The sequence below is a fragment of the Plasmodium brasilianum genome, chromosome 14, assembly GCF_023973825.1.
Source record: "Plasmodium brasilianum strain Bolivian I chromosome 14, whole genome shotgun sequence".
Classification (NCBI taxonomy): domain Eukaryota; phylum Apicomplexa; class Aconoidasida; order Haemosporida; family Plasmodiidae; genus Plasmodium; species Plasmodium brasilianum.
Window position 1 is genome coordinate 436,459 of NC_090127.1, and position 20,032 is coordinate 456,490.

Sequence of the window (20,032 nt, forward strand, 5' to 3'; positions counted from 1 at the left end):
ATTATCATATTTGTTTTCCTATTAACTAGGGTTTACGGGGATAACAAAAAAAAAAAAAAATTTTAGGAAGCATGCTAGTATTGCTTTTTTCTTTTAAAATTTTTTTTTTTTTCGCATAAGGCTATATAAATAGATTCATATGTACGCATATAGGTTGCATACACATGCATATATGCATACATTTAGGCACCGTACATATATCGCAAATTTATGATTTTCTTGTGCATGTGCGAACATTCGTGCATAACAAAAAAAAAAAAAAAAAAAAAAAAAAAAAAAAGAAAAGAAATGCAAGAATGATTTTTTGCGTGAGTGATAATAGTATGTACAGAAAAACAAAACTGAATGAAATCTGAGTAGTGCATCTCAAGTGACGTTATTAAAAAATAAAATTGCATTATCGTTTAAGAAAAGAAATACTAACTTCTACATTATAATTAACTCATATTTATGTATATATATAAATATATAGAAATGAAGAAATACAAGAAATGCACAAAATTACGAAGCATACCATGACATTCCATAAAAATGCTACGCAAATTTGCATGCAACATACGTAATAAATAAGAGTAACAAAAAACAATATTAGTAGAATATTCACTCCCACAACATGCATGTATATATATATTTATATATTCATATATGTATGTATATTAATATATATGTTTCCTTATAAGTATGCACTCAAAAAAAAATCCTCTGTTTTTTAAAAAAAATGAAAAAAAAAATCACACACCGTCACTGTACGCATTTGTACAAAAGGAAAGTTACGACACAGATGATACCAAATTATTTGGCTTCAAAAAATTTTGCAAATACCTCAGATAACTAATTATTTGAGAGGAATACAAATTCATGTAAAAAATTTTACTCTCTCTGATTTTTGATAATTCTTCTATAGGTTTAAAATCATTATTTAGTAAAATAGTTTTATCTATAACATCTATATTTTCTCTATAAAATTTAATAATATCTATTGGATTATTTTGAAATTTGTTATCTCGAATTATATTTATTGTTCTCTCAATATCCTCATATTTGTAGTTTAAAAGTTGGATATACTCTAAATTTTCTTTCTTGAAATTATTCATATATAAATCAAATTGTTCAAAAATTTCTTTTTCTTTTTTACGTAAGTTATTATTTATATAACTAATTTTACTGTTTAAATCATAGTAACATTCGCTTAATATGGAAGACCAATCATTTTTTGTATCTTGTAAAGATTCGTAAAAATTTCTCTCCAAATCATTTATTAGGTCACTTATTATTTCATTCCATTGTATTAAGTAATTATTTAAAACTGTTATAAAAGCAGTATTTATATTTTCAATATTACAATCTGTAGTATGTATTCCATTAATTGCACATTCTGAGCAAAAACATTTGCTACAACAGGTGTGACAAAAATATTGTATGGGATAATTATAGTGTTGATTGCATCTTATGTTTTCAATTGTTGTAAAATTTTTATTATTTATACTGCTGTCAGTTATTATTTTATTTGCTCCATTATTTAGTGTATTTGCTTTTACATTTGTTATGCATATTTCCCTCTCCGAGCTATTATTTGAATAGAGACAACTATCATCACTTGAACTTATATCAACGCGACATACACTGCTGTTTGATAAAAGACATACGTTCCCATATTTTTCTGTCTCTTCCTGGATATCATATCTTTTTTCATTTTGTACTATACTGCTCCTTTTATCAAATAATTTTTCCGTTTTTTTTTTTTTTTTTTTTTTTTTTTTTCTTCTACCGCTACACCTATCGCTAAGTCGTTCTTTTCTTATTTTCTCCTTTTTTTTAGTTCCCTTCAGATATTCACCCATTCCAGTAGATGATCCTATTGTTCCCATAATAGAAGAATTTTCACTGTCATAACTACTTGCATTTTTTAGATCCTCTACTAGATTATTTAGTTTTTCCGAAATTCTAAGGTTGTTTTTCTTTTTTCCCTCCTTATCTATTAGCATTTTTTTTCTTTCATAAAAATGCTTTTCGTCATACTTGTCAAAATCAGAGTAATCATCATCGTCATAAACTTTGTACTTCTTTTTTGCGGAATTTTCATGAAAACTTTCTTCTTCCATATTGGTTAGAATTTCTATATCATCCCCTGTTACGTTTAAAAATTTCTTTGGACACTTTGCTATTTTTTTAAGATGTATACCCTTTTTGTCTATTTCATAGTAATTATGAATTTTCCTATTTTCACAATTTAATTTATTTAGAACATCGTTATCGTGTATACTACTACAACATTCTTCACATAAATATTCTACACAGTCTTTGCAGTATATTTTAGCTTCATTGAATGAACAAATATTACATATGTAGGAATATCTATTTAAATCGTCTGTATGTTCATCAAGGTATTTATATTTACTACTTGCTACTAACAATTTTTTTAAATTTTCATTTTTTAAAACATCAATATTTAACGTGTCATTAAAAGTTACACTTAACTTTTTAACATCTTCTTCATTAATAATTTTATTTTTTTGTTCTTCATTATTACTTAAGAAATTAAAGTAAAATGTATGAACATTTAAAACATCGGATGAAAATAGACCAACTTTTGTTAGTAATTCAACTGTATCTAAAGTAAGTTTGTTTTTAATATTACATAAAAAACATGTAATATAACCTAATTTTTCTTTTTTAAATATCATTTCTATTTCACTACTATTCATTCTTTCATTCTTTGCATTTTGGGGATTTACAAAGCATTCTTCTATCTTATAATTTTCTACCTTTTTTTTTACACTTTTTTCTTTGGAGCAAGTTTTCAAAAAGTTCTCGTATTTTTTCTGTAATTGTATACTTGCACAAATTAGACAAATCAAGTGTTTACATGATAAAATTAAAACATCCTCGACTTCCCTACTGCAGTTGGCGCATCGATAGGTTCTAACGCTACAAAGAAAAGGTACCAAAATTTTCAGTAGCGTTTGTTTTTTTTTTTAATGCGCATCAACAAGAACATATACATATATACGTATACATGTGCATATGTATAAAAACATAGAATACATATGTAAACATACGCATGTGTACCGTACGCCCAACAGTTATTAATTTCTTATTTTTTCCAATGAAGCAGAGTTAAATGTGTGCATATATGAAAGTGAATATGCAATTATAGAAAAACTTGCATAAATGCTGGCTTACTGCTCATTATCTACTTCACATAACTCCTTTTCTGAGCCTTCCTCTCCCTCTTCCTCGAATTCTTCGCTACACTTTTCTGAAATGTCAGAGGAATGTTCGCTTTTTAATTTTATAACTTCGTTCGATGAGGACATATTATTCATCCTGCATATTTTTTTTTTTCAGATTAGAACAAAAAGATGTTAAAAAATGCTCATGGATTGGAAAAAATGAGAGGAATAAAAAAAATCATTCTTCCAATTTTTCTAGCCAAAAAGGGGGGTAAAATTTACACATATATATATATATATATCAACTTTATGTTTATAAAAGTACTAAAATGCCACAAAGTAAAGGAAGAATATTTATCACAAAAATGTTCATTTATCTGCACACACAATCAAATGTCTAATTTTGTCCATTACCCATTAAAAGTAAAAAATAAATAAAGCAAGAACAATTACTATTGGAATATTATAACAATACCAAATCTCAATCGTAAAAAAAAATATACGATATAATTCATAGGTATTTTCTATTAAATAAATGTGTTTAACATTACAAAAGGTGAAAATTACTCCTGTTCCTATTTATTTTATTAATTTATTTTTATTTTTTTTCCAAAGCAAAATAGAAGATTTAACAAGCAAAGAGAAAAACTGGGCAAAAGAAAAAAAAAAAAATTGAGTTGACACATTTATCTGCTTGTTTGTTTTTTTTTTTATTGTTCAGAATAAACATATAACGAAATATTTAAAAAAAGTTGTAAATTTAAAGAAATACAGTTACAGGCACTTTTGGACATATATTTTGACGAAATTTTTACCAGTGTGATAAAAAAAAATATATCAATTTTAGTAATAGTTCCATGTATTTTATTTTTTTTTTTTGTTGCATTTTGTGCAAAATATATTTTTAAAAGAAAGCTTAACATATTTTCCTAGACATTTACAGGAAATAATTTGTTTTTTTTTCATGTAAATTAAAACAATTTTTATATTTGTATTTTCGCAGAACTGTATTCATATATACCACCGCGACTATATTACACCTTAACTTTTACATAACTATGCACCATTTTTTTTCCACATAAGGTTTTAACCTTTTTAAGTCGTTGTGCATTGAATTTAAATTAATGCATTCACATGTGCCTGTTTATATATTTAGCATAATAATAATAGTATTATAGTGATAATTTTGTGTTATTTCACATTATATTTTTATGTTATCTTTGTTTCCTTTTTTACTAAACGCTCCATTGTGCTCATATATATATGAAGTTTATATAATTTTTCACATCATATATTGCCGTAATATTTTTTTTTTTGTATTACTTTTTTTCTATATAACAACCTATTTTCACCTGGAGAACTGGAAAATAAGTAGTAACAATATATAAACATTACTTTAATAATTAGACATTATAAAATAACTTTATAAACCCAAGTATTCAATGTAGCTAAATTTTGTAGCGATTTTCTTTCAAAGAATAGATGTTCTCCTTCAAACATGCAACCATACATTTATACGAACATACATACAATAATAATAATACACATGCATAAATACAAGAACTTTCACACATTTACATATACATAGTTTTCTGTTCTTACATATAATACTTGAAGTATATTAGACTTCGAGGGATGTAAAATTTTTTTAGCTATTTAAAAAAAAAAAAATATATTCATGAGAAAATGTAGATATGAACGCACGAACAGAATAGTTATTTTTACATATAATAGCTTTTTATCACTTCTGCCAATCGTTTTTATCACTTTTGTCGCTCATTTTTATTACGACTTTTCCTCATGACGCTCTTCCGTAAAGAGTAAAACAAATTATATTTTTATTTTCTCGTTCTAAACATTTTATTACTTTTCCTTTAAACATTTTTCCATATATTATATAGTTTTCCAATGACCTTTTTTTTTACTTTATTTAAATTTTTTTATTATTTACCTATTTTCTTTTTTTAATTCCAATAATTTCATTTTTCTATATTCAATTTTTAAATTGTAATTGAATACATATAGAAGTACCCACCATTATTTACTAATTTTTATTTATTTCAAAATAACATAAAATTATAGGAAACATCTACATTTCTAATGTTAATTAATTTCTTAAGATTCATTAATTTTGAGGAAAATAAAAAAGGAAAAAAAATAAAAAAATGTAGGATTATAAAGTTATGAAATGCATATTTGTGCATTAATTTTTTTTTTTTTACAAATTTCGTATCACTCTTTTTTTTTTTTTTTTGTTTCTTTCCCCTTCTATTTTCCTCCTAATTTTTTTTTCTTTTTTAATTATCAAAAATTTTTAAGTAAAATAATTAGATTAAGACTAATATAATAAATAATAAAAATATAAAATTCTGTTATAGATAAAGAATTTCAGTAAAACTCTGTAAAGAGAGCTGTGCATGTAACGTATATGTATAACATTTATACAAAAATCTACACACCCTGTATACACTGTACACATTTGTATACACACACACACACACACAAACACAAATGCAATAAGTAAATTTACGGTTATCCAAATGCAGGGAAAGAAATGGATAATTTAAAAAGTTTACAAAGAAATGACACAATTAAGAGCAAAAAAAATGACACACAAAAAAATGGTGAAGTTAGCAAAAAAAATGACAGTAATTTATTAACAATTTATTCGTTTATAAGTAGCTATGTATTTAAAGAAGATATGAACTATGACGAAAATGATAGCAGATACGTATTATTGGAAAGTCAAGATTTAGAGAATGAAAATTGTGCCAAGAAGGTAAGTTTCAGCGAATACAATGAAAAAATATATGGATATTATGGGGGAAAAAGTGGTAGTAATGAAGGACACGAAGAAGATGAAGATGAGGATGAGGAAGAATATGAGGGGGAAGATTCAGAAGAAGATGAAATAGAAGATGAAGATGACGAACACGAAGACGATGAAGAAGCAGGTATAGGTCTAAAAGTAAATACAAATGAAGAAGATGTGGATGTTGAAGGAAATAATATACCCGGAATATGCAAAGCACATGAACATATAAATAAGGGAGCAACAAAAAAGAGAAATATGAAAAGTATGAAAGAAGAAAAATATATAAAAAAGTTATGGAAAAAAGGAAAAAAAAATAAATCCTTGCAAACGAATAAGAGTGATAAAGAGAATCATAATAACAATAATAATAAAATTAAAAAAAATATAAATAATTTTTCTAAATACTTTATGCTATCAATGGATAATACTAATGAACAGGAAAATATTTTTAAGGATGAAAAACAATTATCACGACAAATGTCTTACTATAATGATGCTTACTATTATACATCTGAAATGATATACAAAAATAATAGAAGACACAAAGAAAAATTTGCCTTATATTTAAGGTTAATCTCTTTATGTGTTAATATAGTCATAGGTATTTATTTAATTACACGTTTTCCACATACTTATAACGAATTTGATTTAAATTCTCAAAGCGGGCATTCAAAAGAACATGAAAACATAAAAAATATCGTTAGGAGTCATCTAGAGAAGAATAAATATTGTAAGGCTTATGAAAATAAGCCGGACACGCATGCAGATCTTCTAAATAGCGAGAGTAAAGTATTAAAAAAAATTGAAAATAAAATGAAATATTTTAACATCCTTTTTAGGAGCAGTAAAAGGGAAAGTCAAGCTGAAAATAATGGCAATTCTCAGCATAACAGTGGTAGCACTCACAGAGCAATTATCAATAGTAATATAGACAGTAATAACAGCAACAATACCAATGTGAGTAGTAATAATAAAAGTGATGACGCAATGGGAACGAACATAAATAAATATCATGATGTAGGAGAAAATGATTCAAGTACGCCAATAAAAGATATAGATATTATCCATTTAATCGATGAAGAGTATATTATGAATTACATTTATTTAGAAATGAACAAGATATATAAGTATGCTCTTTACTCCTTTTTCGGAGAATTATTAGTTATATCAATTATTGTCTTTTCTTTATTTATATTAAGAATATTCATAAAAGATAATAACAAATTTAGTGTTATCTTAACCATGTATGGTATTTTGTATAAAATATTTTGCTACATTTTTGCGCATTATGTTTTAGTTATGGGTTTATATATTGTATCTATTTATTACAGCATATATGTATATCGAGACATATATGAAAATAGTTTTAATTTTTTTTGTTATCATTATGTATATAATAATATACATATACATTTGCTTATGCTATTTTATGCTTTTCAAAATATTATCTTCACAATAAATGATACATTCAATTGTATCAGAATGATGTTTATAATATTGAAACATCTTATTATAATAATATATGAAAAAATTACTTGTAAAAATTTTATCACATTTTACGAATTGAAAGAGGATAAATCCCCTTTGTCTTTAAACTGCATGAATAAGTTCAAAAACAAATGTAACATGAATAACAAATGCTGTCGAGATAAAAATTGCGTAGAAATTGATATTGATGATACACACGAATCCGAATATGACAAAACAGAATTTCCTATTACAACTTTACACCAAAAACCTTATTGTAAGAATCTGGATATCAAAACATACGAACAGTCTCTACTTAACATGCGCAATCCCATATTTAAGTAGATCCTCCTTCGTGTCTCAGTGCGGAATAGGGGCTGTGAAATAAGAATGGTAATAGACACGATAAAGGAAATTGAAATAATCATAGAATCTACAGTAGAACGGAAAATGAAACCACAGTAGTAGCAATAAATAATTTTTTATTCTCATAAAGGAATTTGCATATTTTTACAATAAACACAAATTTTTTGATTTTTAAAGTATCATTCTTAAATTTTTATAAAACTTTTAAAATTTTTTAATTATTTTTATGCACTTGTATAAAATTTTTTTAGTTTTTTTTCTTTTTTTGGTCTACATCATATTTAATTATATTACTTTTATTTTGTAAGTTTCCATCATTTTACGCATACTTATTTTATTACCCTCATTTTGTTCAAATATTTACTTCATTTCAGTCTTTTTTTTTTTTTTTTTTTTTGTTATTTTTGGCCTATTAATTATGCTCTTATATTATACTGCACATTATTAGGCATGTACTTTTGTTTCATTTTTATTTCAATGCATTTTTCATCACACATAACACACAAGCATGGTATATATATATAATATACATACAGATATACATATTTGGATAGTACATGCTCTTTATTTTCTGTTTTTAAAACTTTTTCTTATCTAACAATGTATGGATGAAATTGGCGCGATATATTTGTATGTATATATATATACATATATATACACTACTGCAAATGTGTGTTCGTCCTACTTATTTTTAATAAATAAAGAGAAACAAAATTAAGTATATTTTCACGTTAGTGAAAGTAGTTTTATGAACATATTAAATTCCGAGGTAATTCCGAATAACAATAAATGAGGGCAAAAAATTAATCATTTTTTAAAGTATGGGGTTGAAAAATATAAAATAGAAGTTTTATATATCAGCAAAACAGGGCTTAAAAAACGTAAATGTGCAAATAAATAAATATTTATATATATATACATATACATGAATAGCTTGTTACATCATGGACTTTCTTCGAATAATGTAATATTTAATTTCCATAAAAAATATTATGTTTTATTACCACGAATATTATGACGTTCCTTTATTTTTGCATTCGTGGAATTATGAAAATATGAAGCACGAAAAAATACATTTTTTCCCAACCCTATTATTAATATAAAAAATGCGCAGATGCAAAACGAAAATATGAAAAAGAATGCTCGTTTTTCAGAAAATGTAAGAAGTGTGTTACAATTTTATTAGCTACATTTTTCATTTCCTTTCTTTTATTTTTATTTTTTTTGTCCTTAGGATTAGTGAATTGAAATAGTGTCATAAGCGATTATTCATTCCTTATTTTCCAGTATCTACGTTTTATTTTACGACATAGTGTATGTATGTATATATATATATATATGTATATATATTTATTTATTTATGTTAATATATACATTTGCACCCTTATTAATAATACAAATTTCACCATATTGTGAGGGGAAAATAACAACTTATAACTTTACATTTTGCATATTTCGTTTAATAAATTTCTTTTGTTCCCTTTCCAAATTTTATATAATTCAAATTCTTCACACAACGTACATCCCTGCGATTTACTCACCCCGACGTATTTATATTGAATATTCTTGGCAAAAACATGGATGAAAAAGACAATAAAGAAAATATAAATTTAATTAAAGAAACAATGTTTGGTTTGCCCCATGGCATTATTTCAAAAATAATACATAATAATGTAAATCTTAATAATTATAGAATCCGAAAAGAAGCAGTGAATACTTTAAGTAAGTGCTTGTCTATTTTTATTCTGTATATAACTGAAGGGGCAATAGAACATTGCGAAAATGAAAAAAGGTCTACTCTCTTTGTCCGAGATATTTTAAATTCCCTAGATGATTCCTTATTTTTAGATATATATGATGAATTAAAAAAACAGGTAGATATTCAAGAAGAAAATAATAAAAAGGAAACATCCAAAAATAATGAAAATGATGAAGAAAAGGATGTGACAAGTACTGAGGCAAATACAAAGAATAAAGAAGATGATTTTGACCTATTACTGCAAGCTTTAGAATGAAAAGGTAAAGCGCGAGAATATATTAAAAAGTCTGCAAATTTTTGTAGCACCTAGTGGAAAATATGAGTTCATAATTCGCTGTCCTTTTTTTGTTCTTACCTAAATGCTATTGACAGTTTTTAGCTTATTCGCATGCATGCATATACATATGTGTATGTCACGGATTAATGCAGCACGAAAATCTGTAATTTCATGATTGAACTATTTTGAAATTTCAGTTTTATATTTACGAATTAGGAAAAAAATTTTTTTTTTTTTTTTTTTTTTTTGTTTTGTTACTTATACGTGTTAATAATACGAGCATAAACAATGTAACCTGTTAATAAAAGAAAACGCAGAACATGCATTATGTATCTGTTGTTTAAATACTACATAAAGAAAATAGAATGGTAGTTCTGTGAGCATTTTAGCATATACACAATACACTTTTACGAAAACTCAAAAACGACATACAATCTTTAAAATGATTGGAAATTTGTTCGTGTATTTAAAGTAGAACAATGTCAAGTGTAAAAGAAAAGAAAAAATGAAAAAAAAATTCAATGTAACTGTAATAAAAATTGTAAAGGGGCAGATAAATTTCACAACCACGTAACTTTTACTCTTTGTATTCGTAAAAACGTTTCCTACATTTTTTTTTTTTTTTACTTTTTAAATTATTTAAGTGATATATACATACATATATGTACATAAAAAAAAAACTGCAATGTACTATTAATAAGACATATCTTAACCTAAGCAGCAAAAATCATAAAGAAAACAAAGCACATAATTCGAAACTGTAATAATTTGGCCTCCTTTCCACTTAAACCAAACTTATATATTCATCATAACTCTTAATTGTATAGAAAGATCTCTTTTCCTTTCTTCTTGAAAACTTTCTATACAATGAATCTATAAATAATGAGGACAGCTTTATGTTCGTTATTAGTGGCACCTGAAAATCTGAAGCAAGTCTCCTAATTTTATAACCGTTTGAACTAACTTTTGTTTTGAGAGTATCTGTTATATTAATAACCATTTCCACTTTATGATTCATAATCAAATCTGTTATGTTAGGAAGTAAAAATTCAGAACTTTTATTATGCACCCTTATAAGTCTTTGATGAAATTTTGAGTCTTTTGAGACATTAAATGATTCTAAGAACTTGGAATAAAAATCATACGTTCCCTCCGTTGCGTAAATTGTGAATCCCATTAAGAATAATAACTGAAAAGGTTCTTCAAATGCTAGTTTATTATTTAAATTTTTAATACTTATCAAAATAGATTTTTTAGGTAATTTCATACCTGTAGCTACCAAAGATTTTAGCAATGCTTCATATTTGTTTAAACCAAAACATGCTACTTCTCCTGTTGATTTCATTTCAACACCTAATATACAATCGGAACCATGTAATCTATTAAATGAAAAGATAGGAGATTTCACAGCAGTATATTCTAAATCTATTAATGATATATTAAATGGTTTTACATCATACCCCATTAATATTCTTGTAGCCAAATCGATAAAATTTAAATTTAATGCTTTAGATATAAATGGAAAAGTTCTTGATGCTCTTAAATTACATTCTATTATTTTTATCTCATTCTGATGGCATATAAATTGGATATTGAATGGTCCAGATATATTTAACGATTTAGATATTTTCTCTGAAATTTTTTTTATCTTTCTATGGGTTTCTACATAGATATTTTGTGCAGGAAGTATTAACGTAGCATCTCCAGAATGTACTCCTGCATTTTCTACATGTTCTGATATAGCGTAATTAATGATTTTCCCGTTTTTACTTACACAATCAATTTCTATTTCCTTAGCATTTTCAATAAACTTTGATATAACTACAGGATTATCCTTACTAACTATTGCTGCTTTCATTAAAAAGTTCTTTAATTCTTCAAAACAATTCACAACTCTCATAGCTGCACCTGACAATACATAGGATGGCCTTACCAACACTGGAAATTTTACCTCGTTTGCAAATTGAATTGCTTTCGACAATTTCGTAAACTTATTCCACTTTGGTTGGTCAATTTTTAACGAGTCACATAAATGCGAAAACTTATTTCTATTCTCACAGCAATCAACACTCTTAGCACTAGATCCTAATATATTTACATTATTTTTATACAAACTGAAAACTAAATTATTAGATGTTTGCCCACCAAACGCAATTATAACACCTTGACTTTTTTCAAAATTATATATAAATTTAATAACTTCTGTTGTTATTTCATCAAAATATAATCTATCACTCTCATCATAATCAGTACTAACCGTTTCAGGATTACAATTTATTAAAATTGCTTTATGATTTAATTTTCTAATAGTTTTAACACAATGTATAGCACTCCAATCAAATTCCACTGAGCTACCTATTCTGTAACAACCACAACCTAATACCATAAAACATTTTTTCTTTTCCTTTTCTTTCTCATTTCTATCATTAATTATCTTAAATTCAATTCCATTAAATTTTTCATTAAATATATTCTTATGTCCTGAATGCAAGGAAGACTTTTTTGAACCCTTAGATAATAATGAATCATATGCTTCGTCTTCATCTTCCTCTACTTCATAATCATCATAGCAACTACTATCCGATGTGTGCACATACTCATCCTCATCGTCCTCGTCCATATAATCACTTTCTCCCTCACTAAATTTGGAACAATTACGCATAAAGGATAATTCGGAGAAACAATCGCTACTCTTATCCTCATTATCAAAACAGATACTACTTTTTTTACTACTTCGTTTTCTCATAATGTTGTTGTTGCTACTACTTCTATATCTGCTTTTTTCATTTTTCTGTTTCGCATCTATACCCTTTTCTTTATTAAAATCGTCTATATTACTTGACAACGTATGCTTGTTTATCTCTCGATACTTGCCTGTTACAGAGTCAAGTTCATATTGTGCAGTTTCATAATTAGAATCTGCGTTTTCTTTATTAATTAATTCTTTCATTTTATTTAATTTATATTCATTATTATAAACAGAGTCCACTACATAATAAGAATTCCCAGGACTTTTATTGTCAGTTAAATTTTTTTTCTTTTTGGATAAATATATATCAATATTTTTATTTGCCATTTCTTCATCTGATGTATTAAAATTATCTAAATATAATTGGTCATTTGTTGAGTGGGAACTTTTGTTAGATATAGCTTCTTCAATATTAGTGTTCATACCAATGTCTTTGTTTTTGACTTTTCTATCATTTTTATTAGTACTTTTTATGTTCACATCTTTTCCGTAATTACATTTTCCTGAAATGTCATTTGATTTGTTATTTATACTAGCATTCGCTACTCTTAAATTGCATGCAGTGCCATTTAAATGATTATAATAATTATTATTATTTTCACCTAAACATTCTTTCATGCATTTGTCGGTCTTAATTTCATTTTTCTCGTTCCTACAACTACTACCACTATCGTACGTTTCTCTTTTATTTTCATTATTTACATTCTCTTGAGCCATATTATGCTCATTGTTAAATGATAAATTATTTGGTGAATTGTTCACACTAAACATATTTGTTTCATCAGACCCTATGCTCCTTTCTTCTTTTCCATGTTTGCTAAACATGTTGCTATTACTATTGCTATTATCAATATCAACACCATACTCATTTATATTTATACCATTTGATACTTTTGTTAGATTAATATAATTAGAACCATCATTGTTGAACATATTAGCAAGTTTTCTTTTATCCTCCTTATCCCCCTTCATATTGTATGCTCCTATTCCCCCTTCGCTTGCCACTGCTAAATTTTTATTATTATACACGTTTTTGCCACTTTCCTTTCTTTTTCCACTGCCTTCAACCATCACCTTCTTCTTCTTTTTCATATTTAAAGGCAAAACATCATGTTCTACTCCTTGATATGTTAAGTAGAGATAATTTGTTAAAGCAGGAAATTCTGCGGACAGGGTATCAATAACTTTTATATGAGGATGTAATCCTAAGCTTTCTCTATATTTCATAACAGTACTTTCTGTTACTTTTGTATTATTATATGATAAATAGTAAGCAATCTGCTTATCACTAAAACCATATTTCTTATAATATTTCAAATCAAAAAAAGATAACTGCTCCAATGTTAATGTTTTTAGTTTGTTTTGTAGGTTAAAAATATTATAAAATTTATATAAGAACCAATAATCAATATTAGTTAATTCTTGAATTTTTTCAAACGGTATATTTAAATGAAAAGCTTGATGAATTGCATCTATCCTCTTAGGAGATGGGTTTTTTAACTCATCTATAATTTTTGCTTCTTCCCAATCAATACAATACGTATTACTAAAACCTAAATAATTATCATCAATACATCTTAGAGACTTTTGTATAGATTCTTCAAATGTCCTACCTATAGACATTACCTCTCCTACACTTTTCATACTACTGTTCATTGTATTTGAAGCAAATTCAAATTTATTTAAATCCCATCTTGGAATTTTGGTAATTATATAATCTAGAGATGGTTCAAAACAAGCAGTAGTTTTTCTTGTTATACTATTTTTTAAACTAATTAAATCATAACCTAAAGCAATTTTTGCAGATATATATGCTAAAGGATAACCAGTAGCCTTAGATGCAAGAGCAGAACTTCTACTTAGTCTTGCATTAACTTCAATAATGCAATACTCTCCTGTTTTAGGATTTATGCCAAATTGAATATTGCATTCTCCAATAATATTTAAATGTGTAATAACCTTTAGAGCTATTTCCCTAAATTTATAATATTCATGATTACTTAATGTCTGCGAAGGTGCCACAACCACACTGTCCCCTGTGTGAATTCCTAATGGATCTATATTTTCCATATTACAAATAGCTATGCAATTGTTTTTGTTATCTCTTAACAATTCATACTCGATTTCCTTCCATCCCCTTAATGATTTATCAATAAATATTTCATTATCTGTTTGTAAAAATATCTCTTTACATTTGTGAACTAACTCCTCTTCATTATTTATAAAACTACTATTTAAACCACCTAAGGAAAAGGTGGTACGTACTAAAATGGGATAGCCAATTTTGTTAGCAACTTCAATAGCTTGTTCAACATTCTTTGCACTTCCATATGGAGCAATAACTTCATTTATTTCTCTTAATTTTTCAGCGAACATACTTCTATTTTCAGTTATTAAAATAGATTCTAGAGATGTACCCAAGGCTAGACAATTATTTTTTTTTAAAACTTTTTTTTGCTCTAACATAAGAGCACAGTTTAAAGCAGTTTGTCCACCGAATGTGCATAATATAAAATCAGGTTTTTCCTTTTTAATAATTTTTTCTACAAATTCGCAGTTTACGGGTAAAAAATATACCTTATCTGCTAATCCTTTTGATGTTTGAACAGTCGCAATATTTGGATTAACTAATATTACATAAATACCACATTCTTTTAAACTTTTAATTGCTTGAGTACCTGAATAATCAAATTCACCTGCCTGGCCAATGCATAAACCACCACTTCCTAAGAGCAGCACTTTTTTTTTAATACAAATAATATTATGTCCGATATGTTCTCTAAATTCTCTTTTTTTATTAAATACATCTAAAAAAAAATTTTTAAAAAGAAATGAAGTATCTTCCGGTCCATTATTCCCTTCTGGGTGAAACTGAACGCTATAAAATCTTCCATTTTTATGTGCAATACCTTCTACTGATTTATCATTTGCATTTATATAACTAATAGTTATGTCTTTTCTTCTTAATATATTTTTCTTTTTTAAACAATAACCATGATTCTGAGAAGTAATGTAACATTTGTTATCTACCAACTGAATAACTGGTTGATTTACACCTCTATTTCCATATTTCATTTTGTACGTTTCACATCCTAACGATAAACCTAATAGTTGATTACCTAAACATATACCAAAAACAATTTTATTTTTATGTAAGCTTTTTCTTAGCGTTTCAATCAAAAGTTCACATTTTTTTGGATCCCCTGGACCATTAGATAATAACACTGCATCATAATCTATGTAATTATAATCATAATAATACGGTACAATAATATATGTTAATGGAAGATCTTTACCATTTTTCATTAAATTTTTTATTATACTATTTTTAATTCCACAATCAACAATAATGATAATTCTTTCCTTGTCCGATTTCCTTTTATTTACTAATTTTAAAAACTCCTCGTTATTCATTTTTTTTTTTATATACGTAGAATAATCATTATTCAAATTGAACTTCTTGACCCCCTTTGAATTTTTATTAAAAGCGCTATCTAGGTAAGTACAATTATTAATTTGCATCCCCTCTTCTTCAATCTTTACACCTTTCTCATTCATTGCGCTAGAGTCGTAAAATACCTCCCCACAGTTATCATTATTACTATATGTATCATTTATCAAGTTTTTCTTCATACTTTTTTCCACATCGTAATATCCATATTCATCTACATTTTCATCATGGAATGGACTATTCTCCTCAACATCAATTAAATATTTATCGTATTCACACAACGCATATGAATTACAGAAAACATCATTTTCCTCACTATTCACGTTGTAATTGTAGTAAGTACTATAATCCTTTAAATTTTCATCTGAAGATGTTAAAATATTCATTTTATTTGTTAAAACGTAATGATTATTTAAATCTTTATTATAGTCCGTCTTTTTCATTGACGATACCCGTTGGTAGTTATACTGACTGCCATTTATATTGCTATCATTTTCCTGATCTGTAAACAAAGAATCATTCATATCATTAACCGCCTTTAGTTCCTCTTTGCTTTTACTATTATGCACATCAGAAACCTTGCTCAATTTAAATACTCGTATAAAATGATTACAAACATATTTCTGAGTATCAATTTGACCTGGATCAAATAAACTTACTTCTTTATACAGTTTATCTATATTCTTTCTATTTTTATATATTACAATTTTTCCTAACATACTACCCTTTTCTCTTAATATTTTTGTTAAAGCTCTGGTATCTATACCTCCTATGCAAGGTATTTTATAAATTTTCAACCATTCACTTAGCGTAATATAAGAGTTATAATGATAAGATTTTTTCGTATATTCACATATTACTAATCCTTGTATTTGAATTCTATTACTTTCAAAATTTTCAACTAAACCAAAATTATTATGTTTGACTTCCTCCACTCCATAATTACCTATAGAAGGAAATGTTAAAACCAAAATCTGACCAAAATAACTTGGATCTGTCAGGGCTTCCGGGTAACCAACCATGGCAGTGTTGAATATAACTTCTCCTGTCACAATATATTCTTCATTTTCAATTTTACTATTACTGAATAGCAAATCTTCCTTTACATAGTTTTTTTTTTTTATCACTTCATTGGAATTGTCACATTTTATAAATTCATTTTTTGATATAACCTTTTTCCCCTCTCCTCCTTCATAACCCACACTATAACCTACAAATTCTGTATTATCCTCAAGAATCAACTTCCCCACTGTTTTGTAATCTATATGTAAGACAAATAAGAAAAAATTAACCACATGTTTTCATATGTATATATAAATGTACAGGTGTACATGTAGGTATATCCACATGTACTGGTGCACGAGCAGTTATATCTATATGTACAGGGGTAAAAGTTCATATATGTATCTATATATGCACAGGATTACATACAGTTACATGCATAGTTATAAATATATAGATATATATATATATATGTATATATGTATACATAGAACTACTTAAAATAAAAATCTATTACGTATGTATTCTTAACATTTACGTGTATTCAATTTGTTTCATATATACACTGTAAATTTTTACTATATACCATAGTCCGGCCAGAACAACGATTTTATCATTTTCTTAAAAAGGATATTGAAAATTTAAATAAAAATATTGAGATTATGTTAAAACTTACAATAAAAGAAGGTTTATAAAATTAAATTACCGGAATATATTTGTGACGAATACATATTCTTCTTTTTAGTTAAAGCCTTTCAACATATTTTAATATAAATAAAAAGTAAATATATTTTTACATAGAAAAGCAGCATTATATTATATGCCTAAAATACTCTCTTGATATAAAAAAAAACTTTACGTTAAAATCTCCTCTGCTTTTCTCTTATTATATTTTTACTGTTAATTTTTTTTTCTTTTTTTTCATATTATTTATTTTTTCTTTTTTTTTCTCTTATTCCTCGTATTTCTTTTTTTTTTTTTTTTTTTTTTTTTTGTTATATAGTAAGTAATTTTGCGCTAAATTACGCTATATATAGACGATATCATGGTATACTGTAATGACTATGTTATACACATAAATATATTAAATATACATATATATATAATAAATAGATGCATTTATTCCCATGTTATTTCGTCTTCCATTTTTTAGTTTAATACATCTAAATATGTGACATTAAAAATTTTTCAATGTCCATTCATTTTCGCTTATTTTTCTTTTGCTGTTTTTTCAAGAATTTTTTTATTTATGCTTAAAAGGATATGCTTTTAAGGTATATATATAATATATGTACATGCATTTTATTCTCTTTAAAAGCTAAAAGAATTTAACGTTGAAAACTAGTACATGTATATTTTACTGCCTATATCATATGCCTGTGTTATAAAATTGATAGAATGTTAAATTAAGCCGATATATTATATTTACATTTTATTTTTTTCTTGATGTATCATAATAAATATAAAAGGGAAGAAGAGCCTGTTCATATCATGTGTACGTATTCTTATATATTTTTTTCCGTTAAGTAAATATAAACATTTTTTTTACTTAATATATTATGTTCTATTTTTTTCTGTGTTTTTGGATAAATAAGAAAAAAAAAAAAATAAAAGACAAAAAATAATTTGCGATAAGAAATGCTAGATAATGAGAAAACGTTTTTAATGTCTAATTATGAGAAAATGTGTTCCCCTTTTTTCAGCTCCATTGAAGTGAATTCAATATATTAAAAATTCGTCTATAATAAAATCTAATTTAGAATTATATTAAAAATACAACGGAATAAGAAAGGACATAAATTTTCATGTAAAAAGGATATATTATAGTACTTTATAAATGCTAAGCTAAATATATGAACCAGAAAATTTTAAATTTTAGTTAGCTACAAAAAAAAAAAAAATTAAAAAAAAAAAGTATTTTCTTTAATATTGATATTTAGAACTATATAAAAACATTATAAGAATATATGAATTAATTTTGATATTTATACACTAAAATAAGTAAATATATATTGCTTAAATCGAAAAATATTAAATTGAAGGATATAATTCGATTTTTCTTTTTGCTCTTTTGCTCATCAATATTAAATTTTCTCTGAAATTTATGAAAATGCGTTTTTTTTTCTCAAAAACAATAAAAGAGCAATAAAAAAGGAAAAAAAAATATTTGCACATAAAATATATAAATATGTATAAATATATATACATATATCAATGCACATAACATACTTTTTATTATAGATTTATAAAACATTTATTTTAAAAATATTTAAAAGAGGATATTTTTTAGTGTTATCCTTATTATTATATAACGAATAATTATTTACTTATCTTAAAAATTTAAATTATATTACATATTATTCATTATGCGTTTTCACACTTTTCACCCCTTTATATGCTAAAAATTTGTATTTTACATCTTCAGGTTAAAAAAAAAAAAAAGATAATACTTATTCTTATATAAACATTATTTTGACGTGTTTAGTCACAAAAGATATGCAAATTTATAGATTATGAAGTATATATAATTCATAAAAAATTTCCTTGTTGAAAGTGAGGTATTTACTTTTTCTATATATTTAGAAAAAGAGCTCAAAATGAGAAAATAATAAAAACAGCGAATAGAAAAAGAGAAATCCCATCATAATGCTTTTATTGTACGTATGTGTTTATATATAATTCATATTATATATGTATAAAAGTAACAGCAAGTGCATTTAGTAATGAAATTTTTTTTTTCTCTTTTATTTAAAATAAAATAATAAATTGCAAAATAAAGATTATAATATAATCACATTCTTTTGGGGGAGAAAACAATTTAAAAAAAAAAAAAAAATTGTATTTTATTAAAATTGTAATGCTATAATATTACAAAAGAAAAAAGAGTAGAATAATGAATCATACAAGAAACAAAAAAATCGAATTACTTTATAGAAAAAAAATTATATCTTTTACCATTTTACTGAATTAAAA

General features: G+C 25.5%; 4 protein-coding genes across 4 annotated transcripts; 2 read left to right on the forward strand and 2 right to left on the reverse strand.

Annotated features, from left to right (window-relative positions):
• Nucleotides 1-770: 770 nt before the first annotated feature.
• Nucleotides 771-3,326, reverse strand: MKS88_005326 (tripartite motif protein; the record flags this gene model as incomplete). Its single annotated transcript, XM_067218578.1, has 2 exons — nucleotides 771-2,928; nucleotides 3,184-3,326. 2 exons carry the CDS (start codon nucleotides 3,324-3,326, stop codon nucleotides 771-773), a joined length of 2,301 nt encoding a protein of 766 aa, XP_067070540.1.
• A 2,401-nt stretch (nucleotides 3,327-5,727) lies between these two features.
• Nucleotides 5,728-7,920, forward strand: MKS88_005327 (uncharacterized protein; the record flags this gene model as incomplete). Its single annotated transcript, XM_067218580.1, has 3 exons — nucleotides 5,728-7,232; nucleotides 7,470-7,732; nucleotides 7,820-7,920. The coding sequence occupies 3 exons, from the start codon at nucleotides 5,728-5,730 to the stop codon at nucleotides 7,918-7,920; spliced, it is 1,869 nt and encodes a 622-aa protein (XP_067070541.1).
• Nucleotides 7,921-9,398: 1,478 nt separating this feature from the next.
• MKS88_005328 (CCAAT-binding transcription factor) lies at nucleotides 9,399-9,836 on the forward strand (the record flags this gene model as incomplete). Its single annotated transcript, XM_067218581.1, has 1 exon — nucleotides 9,399-9,836. The coding sequence occupies one exon, from the start codon at nucleotides 9,399-9,401 to the stop codon at nucleotides 9,834-9,836; it is 438 nt and encodes a 145-aa protein (XP_067070542.1).
• Nucleotides 9,837-10,641: 805 nt separating this feature from the next.
• Nucleotides 10,642-17,676, reverse strand: MKS88_005329 (carbamoyl phosphate synthetase; the record flags this gene model as incomplete). Its single annotated transcript, XM_067218582.1, has 2 exons — nucleotides 10,642-17,318; nucleotides 17,646-17,676. The coding sequence occupies 2 exons, from the start codon at nucleotides 17,674-17,676 to the stop codon at nucleotides 10,642-10,644; spliced, it is 6,708 nt and encodes a 2,235-aa protein (XP_067070543.1).
• Nucleotides 17,677-20,032: the final 2,356 nt, after the last annotated feature.